General features: G+C 41.9%; 1 protein-coding gene across 1 annotated transcript in view; it reads left to right on the top strand.

The window, feature by feature from the left end:
• VEZF1 (vascular endothelial zinc finger 1) overlaps window positions 1-11421 on the top strand; it is a 25202-nt gene that overhangs the window by 12099 nt on the left and 1682 nt on the right. The window contains exons 2-5 of the mRNA XM_010009103.1: window positions 5776-6473; window positions 7208-7271; window positions 8226-8412; window positions 9768-9968. Of these exons, the coding sequence (XP_010007405.1) occupies window positions 5776-6473; window positions 7208-7271; window positions 8226-8412; window positions 9768-9968 (1150 nt within the window). The remainder of the gene's footprint in view (window positions 1-5775; window positions 6474-7207; window positions 7272-8225; window positions 8413-9767; window positions 9969-11421) is intronic.

The following is an 11421-nucleotide window of genomic DNA, read 5'->3' as shown; positions in this document are numbered from 1 at the left end:
TTTTTTTGGTTGGTTGTTTGGTTTTATCTGTTGGGTTTTTTCTTTATTAAATTAGCTTCTCTAAACATTCTCAGAAATTATACTACTTAATATATTTTATAGTATGCTGAACATAACAAAATACATTATTTCATCGAGTATGACCTAAATAATAACTAATGAATACCTATTGTAGGTATCTTTTAAACTTACAGTAAGTTTGGTAGAGCCATAGTTTGACTCTAAAAACAATTTAAAACATCACATTCTGCTAGAACCTGCTTTAATCTTATTGTTCTTCGGAAGGTGGGTGAAATAATATATATGTTAAAATCAAACTAAAGTAAAAATAGAAGTTGCTTGCTGACAAATATCTCCAGAACGCCAAATTTCTTTAAAAAGAAACAACAGAAAAATATTAGAAATGCCATAGTTTATACTGTCTTTACGAAATACCAGTGCCAGCTGAACATCACAGTTCTAACTCTAAACATAAATTTATGTTCAACGTCTTTCTTTGCATGTATAAACTCTCATTATCAGAGCATACCTTTCATTTTACTTCAGCAGAAGCTCTTAAGTACACTTCAGATAACTAGGAGACATACATCTGGGTCTCTGATCAGCTACACTTATAGGTAAATCAGAATAAATTTGGAAACAGAAAGATTTACCACTGGGTTCAAAACAAAATTATGCAGTTGTCTTATGAGACAGTATGATCCATATCCTAGTGACAGAATTTCAGGGGACTAGAATAAAAAAAAAGGCAGCAAAACAAAACAACAACCAAAAAAAAACAACAACCAACCCCCCAACAACAACCCCAAAACCCAAACAAACAAACAACCCGCCCCACCAAACCTTCCACCGGGCTCTAACAAAACCCCGATGGAACAAACACCGTGTCTGGGAGAATAAATTAATCCCTCTTTAACCAGCCTGACTCGGGGCCCGGGTGACGGAGGGAGCTTGTTTTCTTTTAAAATAGGACGCGAGCGGGCCGGATTTCTGTAAAAAAACTGGCAAAACGCTAACGGTGATGGGGAGGAATAGGGACGGTGGAGCGTGCAACCCCTCCCTTTGCCAACTGAGTCACAATTTTTCCCCCCTTCTGTCTGCGAAAGGCAGACTTAAAAACACCCGCTGTTTATGTAATTCCCGAGAAAATCCAGTGTACTAAAAAAAAACAAAAAGAAGAATAAAATAATAATAATAAAAAGAAATCCTCCCCTGGCTTTTGTGAGCCCTTTCATGGCAGATTGTTGATGCCTCCTGCTTCTTTTTTTTTGTGGTGTTTTTTTTTTTTTTTTCTTTAAACTTAAAATGTGCAATTGCAGCAGCAGGGGGAAAAATAATAAATAAATAAAGCCCCCCCACATCACCTTTCTCAAGGTAAAATTCATCCTTTTTGTTGCACCATCCCAGCCGCTGGTCACTCCCTTACTCACTGTCCTCGGAATTAAACCCAAACCCAACCCGTGACACGAGTTTGAAAACCTGAGTTGAATGAATAAATCCGCCAAGAGTGAGCCCCGTTCCTTTAGAGACTGCAAAATTATTCCCTTGGAATGAGGGATGAGTCACTGGCTCGGGTGTTCTGTCTCTGAAAACACGCTGGGAATGTTCCCGGAGAGCCGGTACCGGGAGCTGGGCGCTGGGTTTTCCGCCTTTTTGGTGATGAAGGCGGGTGATGCCATCGAGTTTGGCTGAGGTCTCGAGAATTATTTCTCACTCTAGTGGGCAGTTGTGATTCGCACATAGGAAACTTCACGCTAAGAAGTTAATCTCCTTAGTTTAGGGCCATCTCCCTCCGAGTTGGGGCTGTTTTATCTCCTTTCTGCCTCCCCAGCTCACAGATGAGAGCTTTCCAGGGGAAATTATTTGTCGGCTGGCACTGTGGTATTGCAGCAACCTCTGTGAGAAATGCCAAGTAATACTTTGAAGAGTTTGTCCAGCTTCTTGCTGCTCGTCTCTAGTGTTGTGTTTTGGTTTGGTTTTTTTTTTGAAGGATACTCTATTTTGAAATGGCCATGTCACACTTGGATTTAGGAGTAGACTTTGCTGCTTTTAATTAAGAAGCAGTTCACTCTCCTAATGTATTTAGCTATGTGTGACTTGGAAGCATCTTCATAAAACTGATGTGGAAATCTTCCTCTTTTTTTTTTGTTTTTTGTTCTTTGGCTCCAAAGAATAAAGCTTAAAGACCTCACAATAAATGCTGAATATTGTTTCTTGAGTCATTTTGTTAAACCCAGTGATTTAGGGTGGCGAACATCCTAATGCACCTGGCAGAAAGTGCCGTTCAGAGACTCCTGATGGGACTTTAGTTTTTCTTCTTCCTGTTCTCATCCACAGCCTGTCAGCCAAGATTAGTTAAAACTAGTAACAAAAAGTGGATTTAAAAGCTCCTCCCGGGCCCCCTCTCCACTTAATAACAAGTGGAAGTGACTTGATACACGCTCATTCTTCACCAGGGGGGAGTTTACCGAGTGTGTGTTTCAGCTATGACAGGATTTCTAAGGAACAATTTAATACCCGGTGCGTAAAGTTGTAATTTTTAGCCAAGTGTCTTTAGAGGAGGTTGCAATGTCTTAATTTTAGTCTTGCTAGAGATGGGGTATGTGACTGTAAATTGCTCTTTCCAAATAAAGTTGTTTCATTGTGCTTAGGTGGCATCTCGATGCATTGTATCTTTTTAAAGAAACAAGTGTGAGACTGAATTAAGCAGCTCTTGTTCGGATATTATTAGTCCCCTGAAATGCATATTTTGAAAACCACTTTTAGTATCTGCTTGGAAAGTGAAAGTTGTATCTGTTAATGTGAGGAGGAATCATCCATCAAACGGAGTGCTCAAGATATGACTCATGCTAATTTGTTGCTCTCACATTAAGGCTGGAGCGCAAAAATATTTTAGCCTCTGGCATTGGAAGTTCACAGTGCCACATCCTACCACTCCAGGTCACGAATTGTAGTGGTTTTTGTTTATTGGCCCCCAGGAAAGAAAAAGATTAGTGATAGAATGAGGGTGTTTTGCACCAGAGCCTGTCCCAGGCAATCCAAATATCGCAAAGATGTTGACTTGACATTAATGCTGGGTCAAGTAAAACCGTGGTCTGTGCCTGAATAAAAATGACTCACGAGAGGCATGCAGCAGGTGCTGTCTCCCCTTCTCGAACAGGGAGTTAAAAAAAACCCCCACTGTCTGATCCTTTTTTAAAAGGCTTTAATGCAGCCAGCCCTTGGAAACTGAGGAATACTGCTTGTTGCAGAGAGGGGTTGTTAGAAAGACAGCACTGCTAATAATGCTGGCTATCTGGGAACCAAGATAAGCAGACTTACATAAGCAGCAGCTTCATGGCCTGCAGCCCTATGAATATACATTGTTTTATGTCCACTGTCTGTTGGTTCTGTAGGAATAAGTGCATCATTACCTTGAAGTGCTGACGATTCTTTAAGGCTTAAAAATATCCATAAACTGCATAAGTTTGAACCTCGTCCAAAGGATTTGGGCTCTCTATTATCCGATCTGCTAGCTCTGCCTTTGAAACTGTATCTCTGGAGCTATCCTTAGGTGCTCTTAAGTGTCTTCTGGTGCAGTTTAACAACATTGTTCAATGCTTATTTAAAGTTGGCTGTAAAACATTTCAGAATTTTCTTAAAATTGAACCTCTGCTCAAGCACTCAGCTTGCTTAATACTGTACTTTCAGTGTGTGTTGTACATACTCTATTCTTTTTAGGCAATGTAGATTCTCAAATCACCTTTTCAAACCATGGAAAAGAAATGGTTGAAAATCCACAGTTGTCATTGAAGTCTGGCAAAAGTTTGCTGGAGAGGCTGGAGCTTGTGTTGTGCCCTGGTTCCGAGCCCTGCCCTCACTCCTCAGCAATCCCTGCTGCACAGCAGCCCCCAGGGCTGTGGTTTGAGGTGGCTGCTGTGGCAGGGCACAGTGTGGCCATGCTCAGCTTACCTGTTGCATCCCAAACTTTGGCACAGATGGGACATAAAATGCAGATAAAAGTGGGTGGGCTGGCCTTGCTCCTAATGATTCCCACTAGTTTTGTCTCTCGTTGTCATACCAAGCTCGGCTTTCTCCCGTGAGCCGTTTTCCTGTCAGATGGGCTCGGAGTGTTAGGGAGCACGTATTCATACCCACATGGGTTAGTGTTTGTATCCGCTGGTGGCTTTTTTCCAAAGATCATTGACATCATGCTCCTGAAAAATGAGAGGCTAAGGTTCTGCAGGGCTAGTGCAGTGCTGGGGGAGGCAGGAGCCCCCCTGCACTGAGAGGCTGCAGTTGCTCCTGCTGTGGGCAGGGACAAAGTTGCTGGGGCTTGGATACAACTAAGAAAAAGTCCCAGAGTGAGCTTCTAGAAATACTGACTTCTCCAAAGGAAAACAGGCTCTTGTAGGAAGAGTATTTGAGTGTATTTCATACAGCTGTCCATCCTCAACCAATGTAAAAGTAGACGATTTGGGGGGTTGCAGGCCAGCACAGCATTGTATTCAGCTCTCACAGCCTCAAGTCATGTTATTTTGTGAAGGAAACCGTAGGGATGAAGTCCTGGAAGGCTGCAGTGCTGATCTAATGGGAATGCAAGTTTCCCCAAACTCAGCTTCAGACCTGGCACGTTAATAACGAGACTGATTTAAAACTGGTCCGATGAGACCGAGGCACATCTTGAATACAGATGCACTTAAACTGGCTTAAGGTGCTGGAGTGATTTATTTTAATGCTCCATTAGGCTGAATTGGTCTGTGTGGTTTCTAAACCACTTTGAATTTGTATCTGCTAGGGTTTTGTCCCAGTCTGACTGGATGATTTTTAATAACAGTGTTTTTCTGCCTTAGAATAAACAATACCTAATACAAGCATGGTGTAGGGCAGCCTGTAGCAGTGCAGGCTGCAGCTCAGCTGAGCAACGCTTGCCGGGACACGCTCCTGGGGGGTCCCCCTCTGTCTCTTCCCGTTAGCTTCTCCCACTGATTCAGAGTCAGTTGGTATCAGCTGTTTTGAAACAGCTTTGAGGTGTTTTGTTTATTTCCTCCCCCTGCCGTATTTTCTGCCATCTCTAGATGTCCATCAGAGCGTATTGATCAGCTGCTCTTCCCCTCACAAAGTAGCTGCTGATGAAAAGAAAAAGAACATGTCGCTATTCTTAATAGTTTCCAGACTCAAAAGAGCACAGTGGTCAGTGGGAACTTGGCTAAATATAGAAATGTGGCTTTAGACAGCCCTCGGTTGGAGTTGCTTTGGTTTCAGTGCTAACACAGTGGCATGAACACCTTGTTTAAATAAGACGCTTTATCGCATCCTGGCTCTCTCTGGCTGCAGTTTAGTTTTCGGTGTGCACCAAGCTCAGTTTAAAGGTGGGGCCTGATTTTGCAACTCCCCTCAGTACATTCATACACTCCCAAGATAGTCCCAAGGTGGCACCTGATATGATCATTAGCAAAACAGGTTATCTGTTATGTAAAGATCAAACGCTGTGTTAGTAAGAGATCTGACAAGCACCTCCTTGTTTTCCATAAGAAGTGTTGCCCTCCGGAAACTTAATCATTATTTGATTGTTATGATGTGTGTCTTCCTACACTTCCCACAGAATCTGCACAGCCAGTGCATTTAAAGCGTGCGTGGTTTATCCTGTCCAAAACCAAAAATTATGTAACCTTTTCCAGTTGTTACTTCAATGGCTTTTGGTCTAGAACGTGCTTTCCTGTAGTTTGTGAATGTTCTCATCGTGTCAGAGTGAGCACCCATCAATGGAATTTAAGTGTGAATGTTTGGTTTTAGGCACACGAAGCCTCACATCACCAACAGCAGGCAGCACAGAACAGTTTGTTGCCTCTCCTGAGCTCTGCTGTTGAGCCACCCGATCAGAAGCCGATTCTGCCCTTACCAATAACGCAGAAACCTCAACCTGCACCAGAAACATTAAAGGATGCTATTGTTGGGATTAAAAAGGAAAAACCTAAAACCTCCTTTGTGTGCACTTACTGCAGCAAGGCTTTCAGGGACAGCTACCATTTGAGGCGTCACGAGTCCTGCCACACAGGGATAAAGTTAGTGTCACGGCCAAAGAAAACTCCCACCACAATGGTGCCCCTTATCTCGACCATCGCTGGTGACAACAGCCGAAGTTCACTGGTTTCCACGATCGCGGGCATCCTGTCCACAGTCACTACGTCTTCCTCTGCCACCAACCCCAGCAGCAGCGCCGGCGCCACGGCCATGCCAGTGACTCAGACCGTGAAGAAGCCCAGCAAGCCCGTGAAGAAGAACCACGCTTGTGAGATGTGCGGAAAGGCCTTCAGGGATGTCTACCACCTCAACCGGCACAAGCTGTCCCACTCCGATGAAAAACCCTTTGAATGTCCAATTTGCAATCAGCGCTTCAAGAGAAAGGATCGCATGACCTACCACGTGAGGTCTCACGAAGGTGGCATCACGAAACCCTACACCTGTGGTGTTTGTGGAAAAGGCTTCTCGAGGTACCATGTAGAAAATCCCAGGCGAGCTCAAGTATTGGCTTTTCGTAACCAAGAAGGGTTAAGCTATCATAGCGAGGGGCTAGGAGAAACAGACATCTTAGAAGATTGGTGAGGGGATTAAAGAGCCTTGTTTACCTCTAGGGCGTGGGTCTTGATGTGAGCCAGATTGGCAGTGGCCAAAAGTGGTCTCTCTTTTATGAGAATGAAGTGGTTTCATGACCTTAATCCAGGTCCTGTAGGACACGTGTCCGTGTCTCTGGTGGTGACCACTGAGCCCCTTTACCAGCCTTGGCAAAGGTCAGTGACCAAACAGGGCATGGCAGGCAAATTGTCTCCGTGTTTTGAAGCAAGGTTGAGCTGAACTGACAGAGCACTGTGGGGGAGCCTGCACTGCTGCTGCCTGTATTTATATCTGCGCTTCAACAGCGAAAACCTCAACCTTTAGAGCTGTTGTTCTGTCACCTTTACACAAGGTACGACCAAACGTACCATTTTCAGGTGTGTGAGAAACACATGGATAAGTTTTAAACTACAGGTTTGGTCTCAGTGTACCTATGTGTTCCTGTAGCTGAAAGGCACTGCGTAGGTACCAGGAGTGTATTTATTCTGGCTGTGCAGTGGGTTGTGGGCTGGGAGGGGTCACCAGCACGGTGTTCAGCACCCCCAGCCAAGGTGTCTGCTCTATGTATTTGTAACAGTGCATTTTCTTTCCTGTTCCTCTGGTTTTTTTGCAGGCCTGATCATTTAAGCTGTCACGTTAAACACGTTCACTCAACAGAGAGACCCTTCAAATGCCAAGTAAGGGCTAAAATTATTTATTAGGAACAATACGTTATTTCATTCTTAGAATCTCAGGTGAATAATCTTTCCAGAGAGGTATTTGCTTCTGGACTTTTCTTTGAAAAGCAAGTACAGCAACTAAGTCTTATCCACTGAGTGCTGATATAAGTGCAGAAACAGTTTAAAAGGATCCTGGGGCTACTTTTTTAGGACTTTCAGAGGTTTTTTCCTTCTTTTGGAAACAGTGTAGTGCTCTGTTTCATGATATGCTTAACTTAGAGAAAGGATTCTAACAGCATCCTCCACTCAGTGCTGATTACAGGGTAACTTGTGCAGTGTGTTTCTCAGCATATTCAAATTAAATGTCTCCTTGTATATCCATTTAAAATGGATTGGAATTGTTGATTGTGGATCCGTTATTTTGCTGGAAGGCAAAAGTAAGTTGTAGTAAGTTGATGACTTGAGTACAAGAGAAATAACTGGACTGCCCTTCAACAATTAACTGTTTTCTTTGGAATATCCATACTTGTTCCAACCTGCTTTTAAGTGACTCATCGTTTAAACAAAGAGTCTTGTGTAGAAAGAATAAGTGTTAGAAAAAGGTTTTATTTCCTTGTTCTGATTGAGCAATGTAAGACATCAGGCTCATGTTTGGAAAACTGTATCAAATACCTTTTTTTTATAAGCTAACTCTTGCTTTGTTAGGTGAGGCACCTCAGTATTGTAAGAAAGTTCAGTCAGTATCAAGTGTGATTTCTATCCTGATTGTCTCAGAAACCAACTTCCATTTTCAGTCTCTGTTTCGTAGATCGATTTTGGTTTCGCTATAAACACAATTTAAAACTTGAGGCTGTCTGTCTCCTTCGGGTGCTGTTTGCACCCAGGAGGCACAGCAGGCTCATAAAGGGCATGTAGTTCAGACTGTAGTGCTGCTGTCTGCCCTTCATGTGTAACTTGTTGTCCTTCATCTAGACGTGCACTGCTGCCTTTGCCACCAAAGACAGACTGCGGACACACATGGTGCGCCATGAAGGAAAGGTATCGTGTAATATCTGTGGTAAACTTCTGAGTGCAGCATATATCACCAGCCACTTAAAGACACACGGGCAGAGCCAAAGTATCAACTGTAATACCTGTAAACAAGGCATCAACAATAAAAGTAGGTGAACGTTTTAAAAACATTTCTGATAACAATGTGTTTGCAAAGGGGATTGCCTGTGATTCGGTTAAAATGAGGAAACGTCCCCCCCCCCAGTCTGGGTGTTCAAGCCTCTTAAAAATATAGATTTGATAACAGGATCTTCTCCAGCTCAAGAATTTGCATTTGTGGAATTGGTTTGCTGCTAGACTGTGCTCTTATCCCTTAGGAATGACCTGCATTGTGAGAATAAGCCATCTTTTAAAGAAGAGGGTTCCCAAGTTTCAGATTTGAATCCCCATCTAAAGCTCATCAGAATTAGGAGAAAGATTTCTCTGCTTTTTCTGAGCTTTGACCATAGGGTTCAGTGATTCCTCCTTCTGGCAGTAGCTGGCAAGAAAAGCATTTAAATCCAGCCCTGATATGTTTTGGGCATTAATGGCATTTGACTGGCAGTGTGCAGGAGTTCAAGTGAGATGTTTGTAATAGTTCCTTCTAGTCTGAAACTCTGTGGAAGTCCTGAAGCCTGGGCCTGGGAGTGCCTAGTAAGCAAATGAAAACTTGACTTTCAAATCTTCCCCATTAAAATACCTGTAACTTAAGGTACCCTATATGGTGGGTGATAGGAGTTTTCAGAGGAATCAAGAGGGAGAAGTAAGGCATGTCTTTGGAATCTTTGTCCTTAAAGCCTTTTAAATAGTTTTAGTTTAAAACATCTTTGCATTTCCTGTTACTCCTGGATAATTTGAAGGTATTGGGAACGTCTACAATGCTTGATTGTTTGGTTTAATATAAAATTTGGGTGTGAAGTATTTTTCGAGGTACAGGCTGACAGCTCTGGCTTCCCAAGCAATTTGGTGGTGCTAAGCCAGTTCATGTGAGGCATGTGCAGCAGTTGTTAGAGGTGGAAGTGATGAGCTGTAATGTGGCCAGAGAGTAGTAACATGTTGTTCTGTTATCTTAAGGTAAACTGAATATTTTAGAGTCATGCTTACAACAAAAAGTAAAAAGGCTTTTTTTTTTTTTTTTCCTTCTAAACTGAAGTTGATGTTTAGTGAAATCTGCTCACCAGCCTCAGGTCTAGACACTCACTGTTGTCTTTATTTCATTCTTTCTAAAATACAAACAAAATAATCAGAAAAAAAAATAATTTTGGCAGTGAAAGCAGATGTTCCTGACTTAACATTTTGGTTTTTAGATCTTGGAAAAGTGGTTTTATAAAACACAGAATTAATGATATGGTTTTAAACAGCTTTGTGAGTTTTGCTCTTGGAATCCTGTGAGATTCCACACAATCTTTATGGAAAGCCTTTGTCATCTCAGCAGAAAACAGTAACTTTTCAAGGTGAATTTGTGTTCTTACTTAATTGGCATAGCATGCATGAGTGAAGAGACCAGCAATCAGAAGCAGCAGCAGCAGCAACAACAGCAGCAGCAACAACAGCAACAACAACAGCAACAGCAACAACAGCAGCAGCAACAGCAGCAGCAGCAACAACAACACGTAACAAGTTGGCCTGGAAAGCAGGTAGAGACCCTGAGATTATGGGAAGAGGCCGTCAAAGCAAGGAAGAAAGGTAAAACAAAACAATACTTTTGGTCTTGGTTTGATAAGATATTGGAGTTTACAGTTATGTAGGGAGATTAAGATGGCAGGAAAGGGTGTCTTACCTGAAACATTCTATTGTTGATGTTACAAGTAATAGCTTAAAATTAGCAGGAGGATACCATGACCAAAATCAGGCTGCTGCAGATGAGCTCCTTATTGCTTGCTTCCCTTTGGCCTTTCTGCTCGAATGTGGATGTAGCACTCATCAATTATAAAGGGATGTTTGTGTCTGCTCCAAGGCAAGAGTCTATTTTTCTGACTTGCATGTGGTTTTTAGCTGTGTTTATGCATACTTACCAGCTGTTACCTTGTGTACATGTATATATGTGTATATATACACACAAACAACACCCTCTGTGGTAACATCATCACCAGTTTGCATGTGGGTGCTTTCTGTGTCCCTTTCATCTTTTCTCTCCCAATTTATTCCATTCACATTATGATCACATAACTGTCTTTGCTTAAAGTTTTCTAGAACTCATAGAACTTACTGTTTTATATCTCTGGGCTTTCTTTCATTACCAAATTTAACTAATCAGTGATAGTGTTTTCATGATTGCTAGCTCACATCTACCTGTGCTACTGTAGTTGAAGCTGAATAACTTCCTGTCCTTGGTCAGTGTGGCAATTTTGTGAAGAACATATTGCTTCAATTTAGTGTTGTTAGGAGTATAGTAGTTTAAAGTCTTCCATTACTTCTAGCTTATTCTTTTCAAAACAGTTTGATTTCCAATGCTATCATGTGACTCTCCTGGATTACATACTTTAGGAGAAATTCTTAGTGACCACTTACTGTTTTTCACTAGTTGTTTTTGTAATAAATGTTTCTGACTCACTTTTTTTTTTCCTCTTTTCTCCTAATCTTCCTTTCAGTTTCCTCACTCTTCTTCTTTTCTAGGTCTTGTTTGTGCATTAGGCTGCTAGCTCCTTTTGCTTTGTTATTTCAATTGAATTGAATTCTGTGATCAGACAGTATAGAAACAGCTTATTCATGTTCAATTGTAGCAATGACAGAAATACTAAATATCATCAGGCCACTAAATGGATTAAGCAAATGGGTGTCAGGTTGAGAATATGTCTGAGAATTTTTTTTCCTGCTTGTTTCTTTCTGTGTCTTGTTCCCTCTTTCCTTCCTTTCTTACTGAGATTATTGAATATGCTTTAATACAAACACTGGGTCTGGACAGAGAGGTGGGTGGGGAGAAATGTTGTGAGACTGATGATACTAGTTTAACTTCACTGGGGAAGGGGTGTGGGTGGGATGTGTCTTCGTGTAGCTCAGTCAGTGCCAGGCCTGGGTGCTGCTCTTTCCATGCTGGTTTTCCTGTGCTTGTTGGCTTTACAACACTATATGGAATTTTTTTTTAGTCTAATCTGATTTATTTTCACAATTTTTCTATTTATTTATTTTTTCACTCTTT

This window comes from Chaetura pelagica, unplaced genomic scaffold (assembly GCF_000747805.2).
Source record: "Chaetura pelagica isolate M959 unplaced genomic scaffold, ChaPel_1.0 scaffold72, whole genome shotgun sequence".
Taxonomy (NCBI): domain Eukaryota; kingdom Metazoa; phylum Chordata; class Aves; order Apodiformes; family Apodidae; genus Chaetura; species Chaetura pelagica.
Note: the sequence above shows the minus strand (reverse complement) of the source record. Positions and strands in the feature narration are given on the sequence as shown.